This window comes from Apodemus sylvaticus, chromosome 14 (assembly GCF_947179515.1).
Source record: "Apodemus sylvaticus chromosome 14, mApoSyl1.1, whole genome shotgun sequence".
Classification (NCBI taxonomy): Eukaryota; Metazoa; Chordata; class Mammalia; order Rodentia; family Muridae; genus Apodemus; species Apodemus sylvaticus.
Genome location: NC_067485.1, coordinates 42,925,334 through 42,953,298, shown reverse-complemented (window position 1 = coordinate 42,953,298; position 27,965 = coordinate 42,925,334). Strand labels below are relative to the sequence as shown.

At 43.1% G+C, this 27,965-nt stretch overlaps 1 protein-coding gene across 1 annotated transcript in view; it reads right to left on the bottom strand.

Annotated features, from left to right (window-relative positions):
- Scgn (secretagogin, EF-hand calcium binding protein) overlaps positions 1–26,422 on the bottom strand; it is a 37,015-nt gene extending 10,593 nt beyond the window's left edge. The window contains exons 1-7 of the mRNA XM_052157463.1: positions 26,341–26,422; positions 25,184–25,254; positions 17,893–17,985; positions 16,053–16,142; positions 12,307–12,363; positions 11,442–11,519; positions 3,102–3,157 (exon numbers count right to left, since the gene is read on the bottom strand). Of these exons, the coding sequence (XP_052013423.1) occupies positions 3,102–3,157; positions 11,442–11,519; positions 12,307–12,363; positions 16,053–16,142; positions 17,893–17,985; positions 25,184–25,254; positions 26,341–26,422 (527 nt within the window). The remainder of the gene's footprint in view (positions 1–3,101; positions 3,158–11,441; positions 11,520–12,306; positions 12,364–16,052; positions 16,143–17,892; positions 17,986–25,183; positions 25,255–26,340) is intronic.
- Positions 26,423–27,965: the final 1,543 nt, after the last annotated feature.

The following is a 27,965-nucleotide window of genomic DNA, read 5'->3' as shown; positions in this document are numbered from 1 at the left end:
CAGATAAAACACAGAAAAATAGAAAACATTAAGTCCTGACATCATCAGTAGTTGCAGTGAGTGTGGGGGTGTTAACAGCTCCATTAGAAGGAAAAATTAGCGAAGTGTAAAGGGTAAAACAAGCTCTTGCTATTTTCAAGTGGCATAATCATCAATAAAATCCAGAAATCCAAACACAAACCTATTCAGGCTAATAAACAAGACCAGCAGCACAACTATAAGAGATGCAATCTGCACAGAACACTTGATTGTGTTTCTGTACACTAGAAATGGCCAAAGCAAAACCGCACCCCTGTTGTCACAGCTATCCCGAGGCTGAGGCAGGAGCAGCGTAAGCATAGGGCTGGCCTGCCTGGACCGCAGAGACCCTGTATCCAATCAAAGGGAAATGTAGGAAAAGGAGGGAGAAATGAAGCAGGAAGGGAAGAAAGGAGGGAGGGAGGGAGGGAAGGAAGGAAGGAGAGGGAGGGGAGAAAGGGAAAACAAAACAGAACTATAATGATTTGAATAAGAAATGGCCCTCCGGGGACCCACGTGTTTGAACACTTGCTCCCCTGATAGTGGTGCTGTTTGGGGTCTGTTACAGAACCTTAGAGAGGTGTAGCCTTCTTAGGGGAAGTACATCACTGAAGGAGTGTTTTGAGGACCTTGTAGCCTCACCACATTTCCTGTTCTCTCTCACTGCTTCCTGTGTGTGGATGAAAGTGTGATCAGGCAACTTCCTGTTCCTGCTCCATGCTTTCCCAGTCATTCTAGAGTCTACCTCTCTGGAACTGTAAGTCAAAAGAACTGCTTACATTGCTTTTGATCTTGGTGTTCTATCGCAGCAACAGAAAAAAAAAAAAAAAAGAACTAGGATAGGATTTAATGTGCCATTCCATATATGGACATCATCCCCAAAAATCAAATAACTGAGAATAAACTGAACAAGAATAGGTTCAACTTATAGGCTGACACTCCAAAATATCTTCTAGGGAAACTAAAGACCTAAAAAGATGGAAAGACAACTGTTGTTTGTTAACTTGAAGACAATGTTGTTAGGATTACAATATTTCCCAATTTGAACAGCAAATTCAGAACAAAATCCATGGAAATCTGAGTTGCCATTATACAGAAACTGAATATCTGATTCTAAAATTATATCAAGATATGCAAATGGACCAGAAGAGCCAGAACAATCTTTAAAAAGAACAAGAATGGAGGGAGGACGCTACACTTTTAAAAGTTACTGCAAATCTTTAGCCATCAAGGCAGTACAGATACTAGTGTTTCTATTTGGCACTGTCATGGAAAATTAAATATAGAATTACCATATGAACCAAAATTTTACTTCTAAGAATATAACCAAGGGGAATGCTCGTCACACTCACCCAGCAGTACTGCTCATAGTATCTGAAGAGTAGAAACAACCCAAGTGTGTGTCAGCTGATAAAGGGGCAAAATATGGCCTATGTACAGCAGACTATCCAGCCACAAGAAGAAATTCTTGGGTCTGTGGTCCGTCACAACAGACACGCCTTTCAAAACATTATTGCAAGTGACCTTGCTAGACCTGAAAAGCACATAGATGGTTCCACTTCTATTCATATTTCTCTCTACCTCTATCTGTGTGTGTATGTGTGTGTAACTGAACACAGTCTTATACATGCTGGGCACTGAGACACTCTGGTGCTGAGCCACCTTTTCTGTTTCTATTTCTATGGAAAGCTGAGACTGGGCAGACTTCAGAGGAGGGAACAGTGAGACTAAAAGCTCTTGGCGTTGCCCATATTGTCCTGATTTCAATGAATCTTCTGGACACTGACGTTTCTTCTGATGAGTGGCTCTCAAATCTTTCTGACTCTGCTTGGGGATGGGGTGGGAATTCTGCCTCAAGTGCTCAAGACAAGTGTGTGAGGTGGAGGGAGCAGAAATAGGACTGTGGAGTTGAGGTCCCTTGCTGGGCTTGGTGAGGAGAAGCACTTTATGCTTCTTTGACTGGTCTCTCAGTGTCCCTTCTTCATCAAAGTGACCAAAAGTCAGATGAAGGTCCTGGAGAGAGTCAATTAGGAATACAACTGGTCCTAGGAAACATGGAAATCTATCTAGGGTATCAGACTCAATATAATGGCCAGGACTGACAAGAGTCTTCCTAGTGTGTGTATTCACAGACAACCTTCAGGACCAGGGGCTGAGCTGAGCATATGTAAAGGCCATGGTTTCAATGCTAAGAACAAGGAATGGGTAGAGGACCACACAGACATGAGATACACAATACCTAAATGTTCCCACCATGCTGTGACACAGCCAAGAAATTCTTTCTAGAAGTTATGCTTTTTTTGATATTCAACTTCTGAAACAGTGAAATAATTGAACATTTTCTCTACATACGTTAGCCTACCTCTGGTATTTCATTATAGTAATGGAAAGCTACATAACAATACATACAGCAAACCATCAATCCCAAGTCACCTCACAGACTCATGGACTATGTCTCTCCCTTTCTCATCCTCCCCTCTCCCCCACTAGCCTTTGGGTACCACAGAGGGCAATCAACCTCAAAGGCCAACGGAGAGCTAGCTCTGCTAAAGTTCAATCAGTTTTTACTGTTGTTCTAAATTAACAATTTAACATTCCCAAAGTCAGTGAATAGCTTCAAGGCTCACTCTTCCTTCTTTCGTTCATTCCTTCCTTTCTTCCTTTGTTTCTTTCTTTCTTTCATTTACTATTATTTTATTATTATTATTATTATTATTATCATTATTGCTTTTGCATTGTTAAATTTTGGATTTGAAGGAGAATCCCAATGTGGGATTATGAGTGCCTAGCTTCTGAGGGCAAAATCCACCAATAACCCATCCATGAATTCTTAATATATATAATTAATATAACATACTATAACATGTGCATTATGCATTTAGGCAGGTTGGAGCTTTGATTATCTTCACAAAGGCATCTGTTACCCAGAGTGATTCAAAAGCACTACAGTTGGTTTAAATAAGTTGAATCTGGTCTCTTGGACTCCAGGCAAGAGTGGCTCTCAGATTTCAAAGGATGTGTGTGTTACCATCAGACCCTGGGACAGGAACTTCTGAGTTCGACATTTTTCTGTGCCCACTCACCTTGCCAAGTCATTAAGATCCAAACGGCCATCTTTATTTTTGTCAAAGATCTTCATCTAAAAGGCAGAAAGGAACATAGATGTGACAAATGCTTGGACCAGGAGTTCTTTTCTTTTTATTATTTGTTTGTTTGGTTTTCAAGACAGGGTTTTTTCTGTATAGCCTCGACTGTCCTGAAACTCACTTTGTAGATTGGGCTGGTCTCAGACTCACAGAGATCTACCTGTCTTTGCCTCTCAAGAGCTGGAATTAATGCTGTGCATTACTATGATCTTGAAAGTGCTTTAGGCACCTCTGTCTAAACCAGCTGAGTTGAGGAACCCATCTACCTAGGGGAAATAAGGGTTTGCCACCAAGTGATTGGAAGCTCAGCTTCTGGATAGAATGGGTCACTGTGATCACCCCTTGGTCTGTTGTCTCAATACAGGTACATGTCTTATTCCTGTTGTAGAAAATCCAAAGCTAGCTGGTGGCTCTACTCTCACAGCCACTGATTCGTGGCAACATTCCCGATTGCCATGGCAGAAAGAAATGTGGCAGCTCATTTACTGGTTAAGATTTCATCATTCCAAAGCACGCTACTGACCACATCCAACTCCAAAGAAGGAGAATAGTTGATCCTATTGTGCTTGGAAGAAAAATGTAGTTATTTGGTGGAGGGCAGAAATAACGCCTTCATTTCTAGTAGGAGAAAGAAGATTCTGCATAATGATGACAGCTTAAAATCTAGTGTTTCGATCTGAGTCAGGTTTTACATATTTTATATTCACCCATGGCATCTCTGCAACCAAGCCTTGGGTGAGGGGCTCTTATAGATGATGTCTCATTGAGCAGAGCAGAGAGCTAAAGACACCCAGCATTGTCCAAAGAGCCTACTGGCCCCATCAACCTATACAAGAGTTTAGATGGGATAGTATTAAGAGATAAAACCCTCTGTTCTAACCTCAGAACAGAAGACCACTCTTGGGTTAGGCAATATGAAAGGGACAGACTCCTTTACATTAATGACTTCACACTACAGAGCTCCAGAGGATCTGTGGACACATCAGGCGAGGAGACTGCACAGGCAAAAGAGGCACGAGCACATGTGAAAATACATTTGTTTTATATCCTTTCTCCTTCACCAAATTCAGTTTAGTCTTTTTTAGAATTTGAAATTAATTCGAAAGCACTTTGTCATCAAAAATTACCCATTATAGAACTTACTAAAACAGAGATAAGCCTGTCATAGTATATGCCTATAATCCCAGCATGTAGGAGGCTGAGGCAGGAGAACTGGTGCAAGTTCAAGGGCAACCTGACGTACACAGTAAGACTCAGTCTTATAGAGCAAAACCAGACAAGTGGCAGACGGTACAGTTGATTCTTGGGACTTCTCACGTGTACTATCATGTTCTTTAAATATCAATGCTATATCTAGTCAGATAATGACACACGTTTTGAGGGTGACCTGTACCTCATCCTTTGTAATATCATCATTGGAGGGGGTTCTGTCTTAATAGAAAACAAGATTGAACCCTATGAAAGTAGAAACCTCGTCTAGAAAAGACATGGGCCTGACTCTTGCTGAGCAAACGCAACAGGAAAACTTTCCAGAGTGAGACGTGCTCGAGGGACAACTGGAGAGTGTGGTCAGCTGTGAACACTGGCTTTGAGGATTACTTCAAGTCAGAGTTGGAGAGCTCAAGTGACAAAGTTCTACAAGTCCGAAGACCTGAATTCTCCCCCAGCACCCATGTCAAAGCGGGGCTCAGGGTACATCTGCAACCCTGGTGCTCATCCAGGCACAGGAAGCAGCAGACATGTGAGAATCCTCAGGAGCTGGACATCCAACTAGCCTGGCATGTATAGCTATGGACAACAAAGAGGCCTTGTCTCCCATAGGGTGGAAAGTAAGGGCCTGACACTGGAAGCTGTCCTATGACCTCCATATGTGTACCATGGCATGGAAGTCCATGCAGTTACACACCAGCAAGCCTGCACATGCATGTACAAGCACACACACAAACATAACACATACACATGAGATTTAAAACCCACAAACACTGAGAGGCTTGCCTCCTAGGTGATTGTAAGTTGGCAGTGATGAACCTTTTCATAATCACAGGCACCCTCATGGAGAAGGCAGCTTTTGAAAGATTGAGAAGAAGCAGTGAGAGTCATATGCATTTCCAGGTCGAGGATATTGTGCAGAGGCAGAAGACACACAGCCATGGCACAATACTTAGCTGGTGAACCTACTAGAAAGTGGAATTGGCGGTAGTGCAGAATGACCCAGGTTGTGTTACTTAACAATGTTCTCTGAGATTAAACCTTCCATCCTGGAAGAGAGCTCCTTAAGACTCAGATTGTTCTAAAAAGGAGGTAAGACATTCCATTCTGCAGGAAGTTCCTTAAAACTCAGGAAGTAACAACTCAATAGTTTTAAAAAGTCCCTGAAATTGACTAGATTTTCTAAACCTGTCCAGTTTCTATAAGCAGTGGGAGTGCAGAGAGACACTCTCAGACCAGCAGAGCCACCTAAAGACTCTTAGAGCAGCCAAGCTGCCTGGAAGAAGCAGAGACCAACCAAGTTGCAGAGGAGACCTTGTCAGAGAGCTCCAGGAAGGCGGCTTTGTGAGTCACAAACGACAGTAGAGAGGGCTTCTCAGTGATGCGGCTGCCTTTGAGTCATCCCTCCTCCTTCACAGCAGCCCCTCACCTACACTCTGTTCACGTAAAAACTCATTGGTAACCTCTTCAGTTCCCCATCCTTGTGGCTTAGAACCCGGTGGGAATGGCCAGATTCATGCTGTGATTTGAATATAGCTGCTAGTTTATGAGTTCCCCCTAAAAGAATGCTTGCTGGAAGCTTAGTCTCAAGGAGACAATGTTGAGGTAGACCAGTGTTGAATGGGGGAAAGTTTAAGAGGTAGGAGCCAGGGGGAGGTGGACGGCTCATTTGGAGGGATTGGTGTAGGTCTTGTGTGACTTGGTTCCAGGAAGAATGACTTGTGGTGAGTCAACTAAGCATGGCTTTGGGCTGTCCTTCTGCTTCTGGTCTCATGCTGTTATGTCTCATTCTGCCATCAGGAGGCACCTGCTGTGACTTCCTCACCAGGAGCCTCCCTGTCAGCTAAATAAACCTCTTTTCTTCACATATTACTGTGCTTCAAGTATTTAGTTATAGTGACATGTAGCAGTCAATAGGATTTGCTAATTAGAGTGATTGCCTTCACGAGTGTATCGGAATGCCAGGGTGGAGAGATGGGAGTGGGTGGGCGGGTGGGGGAGCACCCTCATAGAGGCAGGGGGATGGGGGATAGGATAGAGGGTGTCTGAAGGGGAGACCTGGAAAGGGGAAAACATTGGAAATGTAAATAAAGAAAATACCCAATAAGAAAAAAAAAAGACTGATTGCCTTGACACATCAACCAAAATGAAGGAAGTCTGTGAGACAGTCAGAATGTCAGCTTTGGACCTGCTACATTTGAGATGTATGAGAGTGGAGACATATAGCCATGTGTTCTCATCCAAGAAGCTCAAAAGAAGGGTTTGAGTCAGAGACAGAAGCTAAGGCTTTCAGGCATTCTCTTGCATTTAAAACTAGTTAGCATCATCAGCATGTGGAGAGCAGACATAGAAAGAGAAAATATCCCACAAATGAGTCCAGACAGGCCTTGGACTGGACTGACTTCATACCAGTCATAAGGCCAACTTAACCTCATAGAATTTTCTCTATCAAAGTGTTGGAACTTCATGTGCTGTTTTGAAATAGTAACTCCCAGAGTCATTCGCTTGCACATAGCAAGATTAAATACCGCCTAATGACATCCTATCTAGATAGACGTTCTCTCCTCCTGCCTGGAGCTGGTAGCATCCTTCTTTCCCTTCCTCCTTCAGAACATTAATTAAGATTGGGACAGGGCGTGGTGTACATGTCTGAGCCTGTCTTTTCCGACTGGCTGTTCACCCTCAGTACATTTGTTAGCCATGCTTCACACAGCAGTCAAATGCAACCATCCTCATAGGGTCAATTTGGCTTCATCCTGTAGGTTACAGCTTTTAAAGAAAGCATTTCATGCTAAACCTCCAAAGAAAATCTTCAGTGCAGCTTTGCAATGATTTGTGTTCATTGCTTAATAAGAAGTCATTAAAGCAGCAGAAATATGATGCACTCCAAGGGAATCTCTCAGCCCTCGGTAGGTAGACAGTTTCCTAAACTCGGGATTAGGGACCACTAGCACTGAAGGGTGGGCAGAAAGCTTAAACTCTTACGGGTTGATGCTCTGTGTTGGTGACATTCACAGTAGGAATGACATGAATGACCAGAGAGCTTCTGGTCCTTTCTCCTGCCTCTCCAGATTCTCCTGACGAAGGTTTGAAGGCTGAGGCAGGGGCTACTACATCTTTCCTTGCAACTCCTCCCCAAACATTTGTCAGGGACAGAACTCACATGTTTTCATGAACTGATTAGCCGTATCAAATGTAAACACAGGGGAAACATCCCTCCAAGTGACATCCCTCAGTGGGAGAGGTCATCTTCTGAGACATTTTGAGGTCTATATGATCACTGAGGAAAGGGGGACTTTAACACCCTAATGCCATTCCTAAGGTTCTTGCCATTCAATAGGATAATAAATATTAGAAGAGGCCTGAATGTTCAGATGAGTGTGACCAGGAGAGCCTTTAATGCTTGGGGACTGATACAAACTAGAATTATCTGAAGGCAAGCATGACTCCTGTGGGGATACTAAGTAATTCATTCATTGGAAGATGGGCATAGAAGACAGAGTAAGTTAATACAATGATGTCACAAGGCCTGCTGCTGTGGATGGATTCACTGTATCTTATCTAGTTCCTATGTCAATACTATACCTCCCTTTCTCTCTCCCCTTTACATCACATATGCCCCTCATAGTGTTACATCTCTGTCAACATTGCTCCTCTGCTCATTGCAATTTGACTCTGGGCATTACACACACAGTCCAAAGGGAAGACCTCAGACTCATTCAAGGAAATGAACAATGTGATATGAGTCCTGGTTGACCAGGACATGTACTTATCCCTCTCTTTCTAGCCAGCCCAGCCCTAGGGAGTCATCATGGTTCATAACAAGTGCTCAGGCTGCTTGAGAATCTTTCTGAAGTAAAGGACCTCAGAAAAAGCCATAAATAGTGAGTTTTGGCTCTGCCAGGTACCCTGTCTACTGGGCCCTGGAGCATTAAGTTTAAGGTAAAGGAAAAATTTTAAACACTGGACCATGCTTAATAAAGTATCCCCCATGTGAATTATGCAAGGTCATGAGGAACACAAGCAAGAGAACTAGGAGGATCCCCAAGAGAATCATTACTTACTCTATCTTGGTTCAGTCACAGCTGAACAACTTGGGTAACAACTGAAAATTCAGTTCAGTTTACAGAAGGTAGCCTCAAGAGTGTCAGACTCCTGTGGGGGCAGGGACTTGGAGATAAGATGTAAGCCATAAGGATGTGATAGGTAGCTTTAATTGTCAACTTGGTACAACCTAGAATTGACTGGGAAAAGTCATAGTGACAATTATCTACATTTTGGCTAGCCTGAGACATGTCTATGGGGTATTATCTTAAGTTAGTTGAGGTGAAAAGACACAGCCCACAGTGGGTAGTACCATTCCTTACATGGGGGACTCTAGCCTATATAAGAGTTGAGAAAGCAAGCTAAGCAAAGACTAACAAGTGGGCATAGTCTTTTCTCTCTGCCCTTGATGTGATGTGATGTGATGTGATGTGATGTGATGTGATGTGATGTGATGTGATGTGGTGTGGTGTGGTGTGGTGTGGTGTGGTGTGGTGTGGTGTGGTGTGATGTGATGTGATGTGGTGTATGATGTAATGTGATGTGACGAGTATTTTAGAATCCCTGCCTTGATTGCCCCACAGTGATGAATTATCACAGCAACATAGAAGAGACTAGGACACCCTCAATTCTCTACCACGCTGGCATACCCATCTCTATATTTTCTCTCATTTTCTGTCATGCAGTATGATTTATTATTTATTGCATGTATTGTGTGCTGCCTGTTTACTCCCTGTTGAAGCCCCAGCGATTAGACTCATGCCTGGGGCACTATAAGCACTTAACAGTATCTGTTAAGGGATGACTTAAGCGAATGAGTATGGTGTTAAGGTGGTGACATGCACAACAGGCTAGAGAATGGTACTGGTGCTCATTACGAAAGGAAGTTGTGAAGATTTCCTAGGGCAAGATAGCATCTACCTGAATCTTGAAGGATGAACAAGAACTAGAGACCGAAAAGTAGAAAAAAAAATAGCTGAGCTATATTAGGAAGCAGAAAGTGAAGATCAGAATTGACAGCTGGAGGTGGACAGAAGCCCCCTACTCAAACAGCTTCAAGCTGGAAGAAATGCTAGAAAGCTGCTAGAGATTTAAATGTAAATGTATTCATTGTGTAGTTCATGTTTTACAAATTAATTAAATTGAGATAACAACAGACAGGCTAACATTCTGTTCAACTGATGTTTAAAATATGCTCAAGGCCTTCTAGTCTGGCCGCCTGAAAAATGCAAATTAATTCCCTTCCATGTCTATTCCATGACAGAGCTTCACCGGAGCTTAGGTCAGAGGATCTCGGAGGCTCTTGAACAAGGACCACTGCATCCTGCTCCTGGGCGATCCCTGCTCCCTTCAGTGCTGAGCTCATGTCAACCTGGGATTCCCAACAACATCCTGCATTCAGTTAGAACAAATAGCCTTTAAGAGGCCAAAATGCCTCCTTGGCATCCTGGCCTGGGATTTCGTTCTCTCTTAGACATTATCTTTTCTTACTTAGAAGCCATCATGGTCAAATTAGCTTCCATTTTTCTCTGGAAGACTCGTTCCTGAGCCAGCACTCAGAGTGGCCAGAGTCCAGAGTGAGATTCTGGAGGCAGCCAGGGCTGACATCCAGGAAGTTTAGCTTTATGGTGCCTTTGGCTAAGAAACAGATTTTCTATCTTTAAAATGAGTTTCAGTATTTGAACAACACAATTAAAAGCCTATATATGGGGCTGGGGAGATGGATCAGCAGGTGAAGAGCTTCTGCAGACATAGGAACTGAGTTTAATTCCAAGTGCCTACCATTTAAAATAGACTGGTGGTAGCCTGCGGGTAGTCCCAGCAATGGGAAGACAAACTTGAGGATCCCTGAGGATCACTTGTCAACCAGTTTCGCCAGCTAACCAATGAACCTCAGGTTAGGGAGACATCCCCATTTTTATGACACCTGAGGCTGACCATCCCTTTACTTCACACGCATATACCCAACACACACACACACACACACACACACACACACACACACACACACACACACACGCACGCACAAGTCTGGGTGTGGCCAATAGCCCACATTTTAATAAAAACCTACATATTGTTCTCAGTTGGATATGTTCCAACTCCTCATAAACTCTGCTCAAGAATTCTTTGTATGTAAATGTAACATAGACACTGTTGTTTTTAAACAGTGAAGTGGATATAGTACTCAGGTATGAAACTCTAAAAAGCATTAAATTAAAAATATAAAATGAATGTGACACTCCTACAGTACACAACTAAGACTACACCTGTAAATCACTTGCTTAATGATTAAGAAATCAGATGTGGTGAGAAAAAAACACTGGCCTGGAGACGGGTAGAGGTTGGCACAGCAACAGGGGCAATTCAACACAAGCTGTAGAGAGCATTGAGTGAACACTGGAGTGATGAGGAGCCCACCAGACACAATTTTTCCTGTCTACTAAGTTTGCAAGGACCTTGGCACTGAATCATCTCATGGTCATCTGCGTCAAGAATGCCTTAAGAAGAGTATACGATAATGACATGAACTGCATTGAGAGCTAACCACTGAGGACCCATGTGTTCTCCATGAAATGCAGAGTGCTTCACAGCCAACAGCTCCCTTTGTCTGGCACTACCTGCACATCCCCATCTGAGTCTTCTCTGCTCTAAGGCCATGAGCTCAAATGAGTAGACTCACCCAGGTGATGAGAGACTGACCATATCCATGTCATGTCCTGATGGTATAAGTCCATGGTTACTTGTTTCTGTGTCACCTTAATGACCATTGAGTTTGCTAGCAAGGTGCTTAAAAAAAAAAAAACTAGTATTTCCTGGACATTCCTGGTCTCTTCAAAGACAGCTGAAAAGCCTTCTTTCTCAAATGCGTGCATCTCTTTCCAAGAAAGAGGCTACAACAGCTCAGTTTTAGCCGCTGCTCCAGAGCCAGGCTCTTCCCATGTAGCCATCTATCTATAAATGTTTCCTGGGGAAATGAGGAGACACAGGCAGGCTCTCCCACAGGGCCCACACTCTTTCACTCACCATGGTGCTAGTATACTCTTCCAGTTCCGCCTCGGAAATGATCTTTTTGTGGTGGAGGAAAAGGTCTCGGAGAAAGTTCTGTGCCACCAAGAGAAGAGTGAAACTGAACACGGTGAGCAAATAAGATATAAACATGTTTAAGGTCTTTTCTCTAGGGATGGGGATTGCAACTTGTTTCATGGAGGAAATAAAATGTCAAATGAGCATTAAGTATTAGAGTGCAGGCTTGCCACTGAGAGATACTCTTGGAAGCCAGAGAGGAATACCAAATACAAAACACATCCTAAAAGCTTCATTCGCCTCTCTCCCAGAGACAGCAGCATGGCAAGCCCTTTCCAAACCTTTATTGTTTCCCCATTTGTTTATTGGATTTTAAAGTTTTGCTTATGTTTGTATTGTGCTGTGTATGTGTGTGTGCATGTGTGTATGCACATGTGTGTATGCACATGTGTGTATGCACATTTGTGTATGCACATTTGTGTATGAACGTATGCATACACATGCATATAACATGTAAGATAGACAGCACTATGTAGAAGTCAGAAGACAACTTTGTAGAGTTGTTTCTTTCCTTTCACCTTTACGTGGTTCCAAGTACTGAACTCAGAACATTAGGCTTACGCCATTACAGCCATTACTTGCCAGCTTATTTTTTAAATCTTTACAGCAATTTATTTCCTCCAGTAAGGCTGGTTTTTTTTTAAGAAACAAATTAAAAGTTGCATGTTTTGGGTCCGCAGAAATACATACATACATACGTATATACATACATACTTACATACATACATATATACATACATACGTATGTATTCTAAAGATGACCAAACCAACCCTTCACCCAGGGTTACTTCCCATCGATACTCACGCAAAGCTCAGCAGCTGATATGAAGCCACTGCTGTCCGCATCATATTTGCGCCAAATCTGAAACACACAAAAGCCATTCATCTCAAATCTTAGCTACCTACCTTCTTGTTATCTAACAAGAAGCAGCCCAATGGAGGGTTTATTTTGGCTCATGGTCTGAGAGAACACCGTTCATCATGGTGGAGATGGTTGGCTATATGAGCTCAAAGTAGCTGGTTTCATTGTATCTGCAGTCAGGAAGCAGAGAATGGATAAAAAGTAGGGACAGGCTTATTTCCAAGAGTCAGGATCCACGTCCTGAACAATGTCGTCAACAAGAAGCAAGTGTTCAAATATATGAGTCCAGGAAGGACCTCCTACTTTCAAAACATAACACTGAACATCCTCAAGTGTTCCAGAGGGAAACTTATACTGGGTTGCTGTGATTCAGCATCTGAAAATTGTCCCCAATTGGATACAAATAAACATTTTTCATGGAGATCAACCCTGGCTGTAGTGTGTTTGGGTAGAAGTCAGCAGAGATGCAGATGCATCTCTGAGATCACTCAAGTGGACAAAGCCTTCACTAGAAAACTCAAAATAGAATCCTGAGAGACTTCTATTGAGGACGGTATAGAAAGCAGAAATATTTTCTCTGCATTAAAAAAAAAAAACCCAAAATGCAAGATACTACATAAATACTGCTTTAAATATAGAGCTGAGCTGTCAAGACCATGAGAGAAGTTCTGAGACCCACAAGACAAAGAAACAAACAAAATGTATCCTTGGCATGTATGCTAAGCTCGGCCCACACAAGGAGGCTTACTCAGAGACCTGCCCTCCTGGGAGACAAATCTGAGACCCACAAAGTGGAAAATGTGTTTGTTACCTATTTACAACTAAAACTCTGAAGAGTAATATCTTGGTGAGAAGATGAGATTTTGGGGGTGGGGTGAAGGTGGGGAATACAAATGCTAAGAAAATAAGAACACGATAAGGTTGCTCATGTAATCCTAGCACTGCCGGGCTACACAGCATGACCCTGCCAGAATGAAAATAAAACAAGCATTGGCGCTGATGGCTCATGCTTAAACTCCCAGAGCTTTGGAGAATGAGGCAGGGGGTTTACAAGTTCAAGGCCTGGGTGGGCTACATAGAGATTCTGTCTCAGGAAAACTTAAAACCAATGACCAAGAGAACACACACCCAGTGGGAAGTTTCCTAAGGACTCTTGCAGTGTGGCCCTGACTCCAAATAGGAGGGATAAATGGCCACTGATGTTTCCGAGTGGCAAGCCATCCCTCCTGATGTTTGAGGCCAGTGCTGATGAACTGAAGATGTAACTGTATACTGAACTGGAAGACAACAACTGAACACCTGTGAGCGACACTAGTGCTGTTACTTTGACCACTTCTGATTATTCCATGGAGGCACGTGATGAAAAGCACCATGAGGGTTTTGGGGGTTTGCTTTTGCTTTGATTTTTTTAGTAGACAAAATTATCCTTCCATCATACTCGAGGTGTCTGGTATCAAGCGTGCTTATTAATCTTCATTGCCAACTTCAGTACTTTAGAATCACCTAAGAGATACACTTGTCCTATGTATGAGAGTCTTTCCAGACAGGTTTAATAGGGAAGGGAAGAAACACCATGAGTGTGAGGAGGACCATCTCACTGACAGTCCCAACTAAATAAACTGACAAGAGTCAGCTGAGCACACATCCATCTGTCTCCACCTCCTGGGTAGATCTCTACCTGCAGACCAGTGTGATCAGCTGCCTTCCGCCCACCACTATGCTTTTCCTCGATATGATGGACTGTACAATCCAACTGTAAAACATAGTAAATCCTTTCTTAATTTGCTTTTGTTGGACATCTTGTCTTTGTTTTGTTAGAGATTTGCTAGACAGATTTAGCATCAGGAGAATAACAAATATATCAACTACCAGGGTCTTAGTTTCTAGAAAAAATCAGATTATAGACCCTGCACGGGTAATGAGAAACACTGGTCCTAGGATACTACTATTTAATGAGAGAACTCATCAGAAATGTCGCTTTTTTCAGTCTTTGTGATTGATTTAGTCAGGCTTACAAAGTCTATGTGATCCATAGTCTAAATTTTATATGTAAGTATTCCTTAATGGTGAAAATGTCAAGTAATTTTAAGAAACACAGATTTTTACAATGTTTGTCTCCAAGCTGTCTCCATTTAATGATGTTATAATATTATTGCATCTGAGCCACTGGAAGACTGAAGATTTTATGTGAATATTCAATACACCAGTCTGTAAGAACACAAAATAAAAAGATGCCCAGGCAAAGAGAACACGCATATTGACAACAGACTCACAGGAAAGGTTACACCCTATGAAATAGGAAGAACACAAAGAAGGACATTTAAGATACAAAAAAAAAGTGGGGCCTTAGAGGATGGCTCGGTGGGCACAGTGCTTGCTGTATTGACCCACTGGCTTCAGGGCCCTAGCACCTATGTGAAAAATCTGCATGTGACGTCACAAATCTGTAATCCCAGCACTGAGAGGTGGAGAGAGGAAGACCTGGGGCTCCTTGTCCAGTGAGAGGCCTCACTGCAAACGTAGATAAAGCAACAAATAGAAGTTAGTTAGATGGAGAGAGAGAGAGAGAGAGAGAGAGAGAGAGAGAGAGAGAGAGAGAGAGAGAGAGAGAGGGATAGATAGAGGGATGGATGGATGGATGGATGGATGGATGGATGGATGGATGGATAGATAGACGGACGGACAGGGAGGGAAGGAGGGAGGAAAGGAGGTAGATAAGCAATCAAGGGAGATACTTAATGTTATACTAAACCTCCTCTGTCGTTTTCTATAAAGATTTGCTCTTTAGTACTGCAGTGCTCAGCAGTGGATTTTTTCCTGACGCTTCTGTAGATGAGTCCATGTTATGGGGCCACACTCACAAGATGCCAAGTCATTCAGTCAAAAGGAAGAGACTCTTAAAAAGCAGTTGCTTCCCATGACATTCCACAGCTCAGGCCTATGAACTTCAGCAGCTATCTGAATACTTTCTCACTTCACCCTGCTTTTATATAGTCTTCTTACCACTTTTAGTCCTTTAAAAATATAATTATTTTATCTTGAATGTCTTGGATTACTGGAATATATTGGCGCTCCATTCAGATAAGTCCTATGAGTTTTCTAAGCCCATGTTTACGTAGTTTAACGCCAGGATAAACAATCGTTCAAAGGATGCTAAACTATGGCAATGATTCTAGGGGTGAACCAGGATGTGGGGCTGTCACGACTCTACAGCTGTGGCCTGGACAAACTCTGAGCTGTACTTCCGTGGCATTCTTCACTAATGGAGTAGTCACTCTCCAGAGGCTGAGGCTGTGGGTATCCGAGGGGCTGTGAGGCCAGATGAGCTATCAATACTGTCTTTAGCATTTACTCAGTACAAGGTCCCCTGCCTGGACCAACACTCCAACAAATTCCGTTTTGACTGTGCTGGGTCTTTAGAAGGGGCTCAGCTTCTCCAGGCTCCACAGACCCCTTCTGCAGCCTCCTGGGTCTCTCGTTCCATTCTTTCAACCCACCCTGTCTTCCCCTGGCCCCAGATAAAGAAGCCTCCAGCTCAGGAGCAGTCCAATAGAAGGAGGAATAAATAAGCTCTCTTGGAGGCTTGCTTGCTTGGCCTTGTCCTCTGGGCATACCTCTCTCTTAGGGACCAGACAGAGGAATGGATGGCTGCCCCGCCCTCTTTCTCCATGGAGACAGCAAGTACTCACCTGCATAAACTCCACACTGTTATCCAAGGGAGTTTCCAGGCGAAAGAACAGGAGGAAATTTTCATCCTCAGATAAGAACATACTGGCAAGCTATAGGAAACAAAGAGAAACAGTCAGGGGCTCTGGCCAGTGTCCATTGAGAAGTAAAGCATTACTGTACATACACAGGAGACATATTCAGACCTCCCGGGATGGAGCGCTCAGCTCGCAACTCTAAGCCCTCAACAACCATTCGTTAACTAGTGGTTCTTTCAGAAAGAACCATGTATCCATTAGCTCATGAAATGAAGCGAATGATAGCTTCATGATAGCTCATGAAAGAAAATAACAGCAACAATGGTATTGGTGATGAGTTCATTTATCATTTAATATGTTCTACCATCTACAGACTGTAGGTGGAAAGGCTTTCTGAACAGTAAACTGGTTTCTAAAGGGAAGAGAAATAATCCGCTGAGATAAGGACTGTGGGAAGTAGGCACTGCGTGGTCAAGGCAGTAACTGCTTTAGTCGTTGTTTAATAAAAGGGATTAAGGTAAATAAAAATGTTCTGACATGTGTTTGTTCATTGCCTTGTTGGGGATCAAACTCGGGGCTCTACACCTGGAAGCAGGAGCTACACACTTAGCCTCTGTTTTGCTCTTTGTTTGATTGTTTATTTTTGTTTGATTGGCCTTTTGGTGTTTGTTTGTTTGTTTGTTTGTTTTGAAATAGCCTGTCTGTCCTGGAACTCTCTCTGTGGGCCACCCTGGCCTCAACTTAGAGATCTGCTTGCTTCTGTCTCCCTAGTGCTGGTATTGACATTGAGCACAACCACACTCAACCTGTTTTGTTTTCAATGATCTTCAGGGAGAGCTCTCTTCACCCTACCCTAGGAGCTGATACTGGGGTTTAAATTCATGCTCAATAAATGTTTTCTGATTGTCAAGATTCAATTTGCATGACATGATATACAGACAAATGTTGGATGAGGAACCCTCCAAGAACAGGACAGGTGTGAATGTTGGATAATCTACTGAAAATGAAAGAATCATTCAGAATACCCAAGACACAATTAACATATCAAATCATTCCCAAGAAGAAGGAGGGAGAGGGCCCTGGTCCTAGAAAGGCTTGATGCAGCATTGTAGGGGATTACCAGAACAGAGAAGTGGGAGGGGGTTGATTGGAGAACAGGCAGAGGGAAGAGGGCATATGGGACTTATGGGGAGGGGGGAACCAGGAAAGGGAAAATCATCTGGAATGTAAACAAAGAATATAGAAAATAAAAAAAATAAAATGAAGAAAAGAAAGAAAGAAAGAAAGAAAGAAAGAAAGAAAGAAAGAAAGAAAGAAAGAAAGAAAGAAAGAAAGAATCATACAGCTGTGTTCAGTTACACACACCTGTAATCCCTGTACTTAAGGAGGAAGAAGAAAGGTCCAGAGTTTAAAGGACTACATCCTCAGCTACACGTTAAGTTCCAAGCTAGCCTGGGCTAAATGAGACCCAATTTCATAAATGAATGGGAGGTAGAAAGATTCTTTACTATTAAGTGGATAGCAAAAGAAAGATTATTTCAAAAATATTTTCTAATCCAACAGCTTTGCAAAAAAAATCTGATTTCTCAGTTGACTGCAAGATGTTGCTGTTCTTGGTAGTTTTGTTGTTTTGAGCTTGTTGTCACCCAGGCTGGCCTGGAACTCACTCAGTAGCCTAGGTTGGTTTTGAAGTGACAGCAGTCCTCCTGCCTCAGCATCCTGAATGATGGGATATCAGATATGAATTACCCTCTGGCTTCTATTATCTTTAAAAGGAGATGGCTGCTCATGAATGTAAGAGCACAAGGTGTAGACGTGGAACTACCTCTTTCATCGGAATGCGGCCTTCCTTAGAGATGTCGTGCCTGGTCATCAACTGTTCTTTCACTTTCTGCACATTTTCTTCCATAAGAGTGTCCTGAAACAAACCATGTATAGTTGTGTTAAAGCCACCACCATCCCAAGAATTCGAAGCATGCGACTTGATTACCATGTTGCTCTAACCAGTTAACGATTTTTGTCTTTTCCACAAGACAGAGCAGTGACAGACATTTCTTCATCAACCAGCCCCCTATCAATATTCTCCCTTAGTAAACTAGATGTCAAAGAAGCTTAGAGACTACAGTGGGTATTAAAAGAACATGTTTAAATATCATCTATTTGGGTGAAAGGAAGGAGTGGGCTATAATTAATATATAAGAGTTCTTTCCAAGAATTCAGAGGTTTTCCTTTTTTTTTTTTAACTAAACAGTCCAGCTTTGAGGGCTCCTCAAAGTTAAATAATTAAAAAGGAATACAAAGAGATAAAGTAGATGCTGAGTTACTGAAAGTATCCCAGCTCCCTCCCATGTATTTCCTGCACACCTGTTTCTCTTCAATCATCTTCTCTAGAGAGGTCAAGGTTAGTGCAGGGAATACAACATATAATTAGCAGTGAAGAAAGGATTGGCATGCAAGAGCTGAGGTAGAGGTGATCCAAACATTGTGCAATCCTGAGTCCATAGGTGTTGGAATTTATGCTAAATTATTTCTCCTTAGCATCACTCTCAGAAGGCTCCAAGTCATCAGGTATGAATTACCAGGGCCTAAAAGGGGTGTGACCTGAATGGCTGCCAACCATGCTGGTTCTGTGGTTAGGTTGACTCAGCTTCTGGAGGGCCCCCTGGAAACCTCACTCATCTCCATATGTCCAGGGAAGCTGTTTGTTGGCCTTGGACTAACACAGATGCCACCCTTTGCATTTGTGATGCTAGAGAATTGTAGACAATACCGGGAAATAAAAGTCTTCAAATAAAAAAGAAGTCTGGAATTATTCCTGTCTCATCCAAAACGAGATACCCCAAAACAAGGTAGCCCAACCCAGATTTGGCCTCCAATACAAACCCAAGGCACACTGATTTCTATTGAACACCCCACATTCTTGCCACACGTAATGCCAGCCCCCAGAACATGGTAGCAAGACAGGCCTGGTCTATGCCCTCCAACACTGGTTGCCAGAGGGCATCTTTGTTCTGATTTTCCTTCCACTGGGCTTCTCTTTAAGAGGTGTCCACAATGGTGAGGAGCTGGACATGGTAGGAAGGGAAACTGGCTAGATGGAGTTCAGAACATAGAAGATTGCAGGGAAATAAAATTTGGGGAGTAACAAACCGGAGATGAGCATAAAGCTAGGCTCTTCCATAAAAAGCAGCTCACCAAGTCTTCACGACAGCTATGGGAGACAGGAGAATGTCTCTGACCTTGTAGCCCTTGGCTTCACTCCCAGATTCCTGATATTTCCTCCTTTGAAGGTATGTGTGTGTGTGTGTTTGTGTGTGTGTGTGTGTGTATGTGTGTGTACATGTGTGTTTTAGTGCATGTGAGTGGTATATATATGTGTTAGTGTGTAAGTGTATGTGTGTGAGAGAGAAAGAGAGAGAAAGTGTATATACATGTATGTGTGTGTGTATATAAGTGTGTGTGTGTTTTAGTGTGTGTGAGTGGATGTATATCTATGTGTATTAGTGTGTGTTTGTGTGTTGTGTTGGCTGTGGTTTGTGTTTTTGTTTTTACTTGACTGGCCTCTGAGCAGTGCCCCTTTGTCCTGGGCACCGGTCCCCTCAGCTGGTCTGTTCATGTGGCACCTGTTTCCAATCGTGTAAAACTAGGTTGGAGAGCAACACCAAATCCCCTTCTCATCTTAAGATGTGACAAGAGGAAAACCCAATTCATGACCATTGCCTGTTGCTACTTTCAATCAAGTCTATGTTTCTTCCACATCAGTCTTGGCAACTCAGAACAGTGGAGGAGAAAATGATCAGAGTGTCTGAGGCACCGTTGTCTCAGGGTTCGGAAGCCTGCTGTTTCCTTCTGTCCACTTCAAAGCAGGAAGAAAGGATGCTTTGAGAAGTTGGGCCCTGCAGAGTCAGACTAACATGGCCATGTGTAGAGTCTACTCTTGTGCTTCCCTGAAGTAACGTTGTTACATCTGATAGAATAGAAGCTGTTCAGCAACTTGATTAAAGCCTAGAATCAGATGGTTTCTAAACAAGAAATTCAAACAATCCAGAGACAATTTGATGACTTGATTTGACATTGTTTTCTCAAGAGAGGTTCAACAATCAGTTGAACATGATTCTCAAGTGTGTCCATCCTTTCGACATGTGACAAGACATTGTCATCTACAAAATTCACATTGTAGAACCATGTAGTCAAATTACCAAGAAAATTGATATCATTTTTACATTTACAATTTTGGCTGGACCTCATTCCTTGCTATCTTTGAACTCAGGCAGCCACAGTCATGCTTGCTTAGCTCTAACCTGTAGAAGTCCCTGAAGATTCAAAGCCCATCCTTGGAAGTCCAGGTACTTTGGTCAATAGAATCAACTTTATGCTAGGGAAGAAGACCCAGACATCGCTTCAAGAACATAGCCCCTTCAGGGGACTCCTGTCTCACTAATAGCAGGAAGAAGATACCGAGTGTGTGATTGATACTGTGTTATAAACAAGGTAGGAAATGCTCTTAACTGATGATTTGAGCTATGGGATCCTCTAAGATCATAGAAAAACATTCCATTCTGCAGGAAGCTCCTTAAAGCTAAGATCATGGCCTGTCCCCATGCCTCTAGGACAAGAGTGAACATGAGAAATATGGGATCCATTGGGTTTTGTGTCAGTTGAACAATATTTACCTCTTCCATTTACCTCTTAATTCATGAGCAAATTTATCAACATGTATAAAAATGGAGCTATTGCTCAGTCATTAACAGAACTTGCTGTTTTCACAGAGGACTTCAGTTAGGTTCCCTAGTATCCACATGGTCTCATAACAATCTGTAACTCCAGTTGTAGAGGATCTGGCCCACTCTTCTGAGAGGACACTGGTATATATACATGCAGGCCAAACACTGATACACATAAAATAAATAAAATTAAAAAACTAAATGGAGTTGTGTCACATTGTTTCTTACTTGTTACTTTTGGAAGGAGGAGAGTCAAACATAAAAACTCAATGAAATGTATGCATGAGAAAGAAACAAGTAAATCAATGTCTCATCAAGTGTCTACGTGCAAGCGCAGATAAATTTCATTTGGAATAAGCTTCACAGAGATAAGACTCTGCCAAAACCAAAACGCTTTGTTAGAATAAACTAAACATCAAATAAAATAGCAGTTATTTTAAATTTTAAGCCAAAGAAGAACCACTAGTATTTTTATCAAGACAACCTATTAATCAAATGGATTTGTGTGCTGTAGCCACACCAAAGCCATCTGCCAGGCTGATGGCTTTAGTTTTATATTTAGAATGATTAAAATAATGGTTAAATGATTAAAATAAGAGGACTGGGACAGATTGACTCTGTCAAGACATCAACCAAATATATTCATTTGAGGATTATAAACGGGGACTAGCGAAAGGTCTTGTTCTAAATTGAATATGCTCCTGTGTGAGTTCACATCAAATGAAAAATGTGGGAGCGGATATTAGTGAGCTGAGACCAAAGCCTCTGGTGACAAAACAGGAAGCAGTGGCTGGATTATTTGTGTCACACTGAGAAAATATTGTGGGCCCCTGAGGTGACTGTCAGCTAGCCCCTTTCCCTTCCTGTGTGCCTCTCAGAACCAGTACAGTGAGGACAGGGCTTATGGTAATCTCCAAAGACTGGGACTTGGAAAACTTGCTCTCACAAATTGAAAATTGCCATAGTTTGTTTTCGACCTTAGAGGTTTTGCATGATTAAGAAATGTATCTTCAGTTACCCATTGGTGAGGTTAGGCAAAGGGGCTGCGTATGAAAGGCAGAGGAAGAAAAGAGCCCAAGGAGACAGCATCGTCACGAGAACATGAGCACCGTAGGCTCATCAACAGCTCCTGCTGGCTCCCTGTGAAATAGGAAGAGTAAGAGGTGCTTATTCACACCCTGCAGACATTAACATCCAGAACCAGAGTGTTTCAGTGGATTGCTGGTCCCAGGCTACAGGCCATCTGTTTGTCTGGGAGATGGTGGTTCTGTTAGGTGCCAGCATGACTGGATTAAGGAATACCTAGAAACTTGACACACATTACTGAGTCAGTCTGTGAGGTGTTCCCAGGGAATCTTACTATAGGCACCTGGAGTTATGGAGCTAAAGAAATAGCTCAGCCATTAACAGCACTTGCTGTTTTTACAGAGGACTTCAGATTGGAGATTGTGAAAGACAATCTTAGTTGTGAAGCGGATGGAGTTTGGAGACAAACCTTTGAGCAAGTTTGTGACGGTGTTTCTAGAAAAGTTTAACTAAGGATGGGTGTCCCCACCCCCAGCCCTGAATGTAGATGGCACCACCCTAAGAGCTGGGGTCTGGCACTAAATCAAAATGAAGTGAGCTGAGTACCAACACACATTTCTCGATGCTTTGTGGCCATGGATACACAATGTGACCAGCAACATCGTAGGCCAACCAGACCTTCCCCAGCATGCTGAACTGTGTCCTTAAATCAAGACTTGAAATCAACCCTACCTTCTTTAAATTGCCTTTGTCACATATTTTTTTTCATGGAATAACAAAGTATCACAGAAGCATGAGTGGGTACCATCTTCATGGCTGGGGCAGAGAAAGTAAACACAGAAGCAAACTCCTCCACACCGTGCTTTAAAAACTGCAGAGTACTCATTCATGCCCTGCCTCGAATATCGCAAACCCATGCTTTCTGGTCCCCAGCAGTTTGTAAAAATCCTAGCAGCCACAGCTTCCCTCTCCCAGTGTTAGCATTTATCCCCCGACACTGCTCGCATACAGACACCTTCTACTGAGACCAGCTCCTCCCCTGTGCTGGACACAATGAAAACGCTAAGAGTTGGATTAGCACGACATAACCAGGACTGGATACCATGAGACTGTACACAGCCCACATGGCTGCAGCTTTTCAGTACATGTGTCTGTCCCTTCTTCATTTCCTCCCCTTCCCTCCCCTCATCAGATTGCTCAATTCCAGATCATCACCATGCAGAAGAGTGAGGTTGGAGTAGCAACCGCTGATGGTCCCAGCAGTCCTGCCCTGTCAGAGGCTTTAAGGAAGAAGCAGCTGCACACATTCTGAGTGCTCAGTGACTGATGAGCATACAGCTCACTGTTAGAAACCTTAGACTCCTTCTCTCAGAATAAATGAACACTGTGTGTGTGTGTGTGTGTGTGTGTGTGTGTGTGTGTGTGTGTGATTTATTTGAGAAATGGTCTCATGTAGCTCAAGCTGACTCTAACTTGTTATGCTATGTAGCTGAAGATGACTTTGAACTGCTGATCCCACTGCCTCTATCTCCCAAGTGCTGAGATTCCAAGTATTTGCTGCCATCCCTGACTTATACAGCACAAGACATAAAACGCTCAGATTTATACATGTTAGGCAGGCACTATAACAGTGGAGCTACCCCAGCCATCAAAATCCTTTCTCTGGGGTATCAGTGATGTCTCTTTTTGGAAAAGAGCATCCTGTCTTAGAGCCCAGAAGCTTTAAATGACCCTATCTTCCTCTGTGTGCTTATCTCCTACCCACAGTTGAGTAAATGTTTTCTGAATCATAGGTTCCTGCAAAACCATAGCCTGAGCATTTAGAGATTCGAGTTCAGAGGTTTTGGAGTGGGTTGCTGGCTTGGGAGAGTGTGATGAAGTAGTAATAGAAGCCTCTGCTGGAGGATTCCTCCTCAGCCTGACCCATGGTTCACATGAAGACAATAATGAAGGCGGGAGAGAAGATGCAGAATCTGAGCAAAAAACAGAAGGAGTGCACAGATCTATGCCTCTCACCTGCTACCCTTTGACTGGAGAGAGAGACAGAGACAGAGATAGAGGCAGAGAGATAGAGCGAGACAGAGAAATACAGAGAGACAGAGAGACAGAGGAGCAGAGAGACTGAGCAACAAGGAAAGAGACACTGAGATTGAAAGAAAAAGAGACCGAGAGTTGAGAAGAGGAAATCTTTAGTAAAAAATAAAGAGTAGAAATAGAATAGAGACTGAGACACAGGAAGGAGGTGGAAAAGGAGAAAGAACAGACTTGGGGGATAAAAGAGACAAAAGAAAACTGAAAAGCACAGTGGAAGAATAGAAAGCCAGAAGAGGGCTGAAGAAACGGGGGTGGGAGAAGCCCGGGGGGGGGGCGGTACACCAAGATCATAAAGAGACACCGAGAGATAGGAACACAATAATAAACACCGACAGGTCTAGAACAGAAGTGGGCAGAGCAATGAGAGGCAAAAGAGGCACAAAACATGAGAGGCCAACACAGGGAGACCAAGAGGTGGCTTGGCTTGGCTTTGCGTTCATTTCTAAGCTGGTTGTCCCTAACTCTTTGCAGATAGAGAATCCATGCCCATGGCCATGGTTCCAGCACAGGACTGTGTAACCCTTCATGTTCCTCCAGGAAATCCAGAGATAAACAGTTCATGTAAACACAGCAGTCCGGGAGCCTGTCCTCCTGAGATGACCACCCATCCAAAGGAATTCTCTCCATTTTGAACATCACAGGCTGGCTTGCCCTTTTGTGTCTCTATGCTACTTTCCCCCCTCTCCTGTGGTAGAAGAACCTTCTAGAAAAAAGTCCACATCTCTCTATGCTAGTTTTACCATCTGAGTAAACTGCTTTACATTTATATCTGACCCTAAGGATACTGGTTTTATTCTGGTTTAGCAGTTCATGAGAAATCTACAACCTCTTTTAATCAAACAGATCATAGGGAAATGATTTTTAAATGGTTTGTTTGTCATGTGTGAACACAGAACCTTAAAACTCATAATATCTTCTCTATGCCTTTGTGCTTTCAATCTACGAGTTACCCCCCCCCTTCTTGCTGAAATCCATTAGCAGAGATGTAACCAAGGAAACATTGAAATTAGAGTTGATTGAGTCCACAAAAGGTAGGCAGTCTAACTGCATGACAGATGTTTCGATGAAAATCAGTGGCCAGCATGCCTAATGTGATGGTACCTATGATAAAACCTGCCTAAATCTCTTTATGTTGCTAGGAGACAGAGAGATGTTACAAGCGAAGAAAAAACGAGGGCAAACGGAATTATGGGTTCAAATCAGCAGAAGACTCTGATACTTGTATTTTGCTGAGAGACACATACTGGAACGCTCTGAATTATGAGTACTTACCTCAGTGCCAGATTGCACCAGCAAATGATCAAAGAAGGCATCCAGCTCTGTCTCTCTTATGTAACCTTTTTCTAATGCAAGAAAAACAAACATAAATAATAGTCACTAATATAGAATAAATGTGACAATATTTGTCTAAAAGAATATTATAGGTATGAGGCTTGAAGCAGTGTCACATAGAGCCCAGGCTAGCCTCAAACTTTATATGAAACTGAGGAGGACTTAGACTTCCTGATCCTCCTGCTTCTACCTCCCAATTGCTAGGATCACAGGCCTGTGCCACCATGCCTTGCTATTTAGATTTGGGTTTGGTCTCAGTTTTATATTTCCTATTTTTAAAAGGTTTGTATTTTATTTTAATTAAGTGAATGTGAGTATGTGTAGGGGTTGGGGGTGGGGTGCACATCGGTGTAGGTGCTGTTAGAGACCAGAAGTTAGGATAAGGTTTCCTAGAGTTGAGTTCAGGTGGTCAGGAGTCACCCAACATATGCACTGGAACCAAACCTGAGTCTTCTGCAAGAGCAGTATATAATGTTAGTGGCTGAGCCATCTCTGTAACCCTCACACTTTGTTGTTGTTGTTGTTGTTGTTGTTGTTACTTCAGTATCTGTCTGCTAATATCTTGAGAGGGGTAAATACTAAATCCTAGCTTTTGTGTGTAAGTATATGTTTCAGACAGTGTGTGTGTGTGTGTGTGTGTGTGTGTATGTGTGTGTGTGTGTGTGTGTGTGTGTCTAATTACCAATAGATAAGGCCAAATGGCAAACAGATCTGTTTTATTGTCAAGAATGTGTTTTGAAGTAAAGGGACATAAATCTGCACGTTGCTAAAATTCATACTCCTGGGTAACATGACAGTCACTAAAGAAAAACTGTCACATTTACAAAGCACCACAGATAGCCGAGTTTCAGCCCAAGAGCCTGGAATATGTATGTGATGATGGTTGTTAATATATTAATGGTGCCTCGTCACTCACACAGCCACAGGTTGGGAAGCAGGACAGTCCTCAGTACACGCAGAATTTTTCAGAAGCATGTGCTGAGTGTACTTTATCAGGCACGCAGGAGCCAACTTTTCTTACAGGGAAAGGTGCTTAGGAGAAATGCCATTTCCCTCTGTGTTCTATGCTAAGTGCTCAAAAGACCAAAGGTACTCACCTTCCTTGTCAAAGCGCTGCCAGATCTGCCAGAAGCAGGCAGCGTCCAGACGAGCTTGAGTTTGTCCGCGTGCGTTGTCCATGGTGCTGACGGGGGGTAAAATCGCCTAGCAGTATTTCCCGACTCGTCGGTCCACTTCCCCGAGGTACCGGTGGGCAAGGCTCCTTGGGGTCGCCAAGCAGTTTGCAGCCTAGACGTCAGGCTCTAGGAAACAACCGGCAGGCGTCCTCCTGCCCCGCCCCGCACGCCCGGCAGATCTCAGCGGGGCTCCAGCCTGTGAGCTGTAGAGGGAGGGGCTGGGATGGGGAGAGTGTCGGAGATCAGACAGAAAGAAACTGGGAACTGTCTCTCCTGTCCACGGCTCGCTGCCTTTCCGTTTGTTTGTCAAACTCACGAAAACATTCTTTTCAGTTTGACTCACCTTTCAAACGTAATGTCTCAAGGGGTTTTCTGGAAAGGGCTGTCCATGTTTAGGGTTGAAAGAAGTGTCAGTGCTGGCACCTTTTTGATGGGATGCGATGGACACATACTGTGGTGCCAGGGAAGGAGAAATGAAGGTGTTCAGAAGTGGCCTCTGAGAGCGGAGTGAGGCATCATTCAACACACATTGTTGAACTGCAGTGTACTGTAGGGACTTGTTACTGTAGGGACCAGTCACTGTGGCTTGAAGCGGTGCCATTACGACGCTGAAGGGAACCAGGCATGGGTGGCACACACCTGTAGCTCCTGAACTATAGAGTCTGAAATAGGATTGCTGTGATACACAGGGAGTTCCAGGGTAGCCTGAGCTACAAAGTGAGATCCAGTCTCAAAAAAAAAAACAAAAAAAAAAAAACAAAAAAACAAAAAATAAAATAAACAAAACATTTGAGGCTAGACAAGTTATTTAGAAGCATTTTGTTTGTTTTTTGTTTTGTTGGATTTTAGCTGTATGAGACTAATAGCATTTGCCTTGTGGGCTTGTTTTAATGGCTAAATACATGATGCTATAACTCTTAGCACAACATATAAATTATACGCTTAGTACAGTACAAATTATATACTAAAATATTGATCTTCCATAGAAACTTATTGGTAAAATAAACTTTAGGAGTTTTGAGGCATATTGTTTAGGTTAAGGGACCAAAGCTAAAACTATGACTCATGGAGAAAGTGCTAGATTCACAAATTGGAGAAGTGCTTAGAGGCAGGAAAGGGAAAAGGACTCAGAATTCATAGGGACCATAGGTGGCCATTTCAGACCCTGGTCAAGGGACTGAGGTACATATTTTACCTATCAAAGCAGACCTGGACTCCTGGTTCTTCCAGCATCCCTCCTGGCACACCCGGCCCCCATCCCTGAACTTCCCAGCCCAGCAGCTGGGCTGCCCTCCCCCAGTGGCTCCTCCCTATAGAATCCAGACATTGAGTGCTCTCTCTAATGGGAGCTCCAGCTCTCTCCCCCTGCCCCTTCTCCCTCCCTTCCCACTCACCTTCCCGCTCCCCCACTCCTCCCTCTCTCCTCCTTTCTCCCTCTCTTCTTACTCCTTCTCTCCCTCTCTCTACTTTTCCTTCTCTTTCCTCTGTACATGCAAGGCCTTCCCCTCCCCCCTTCATCCCCCCCCCCAGATGACTTCCCTAGTCTC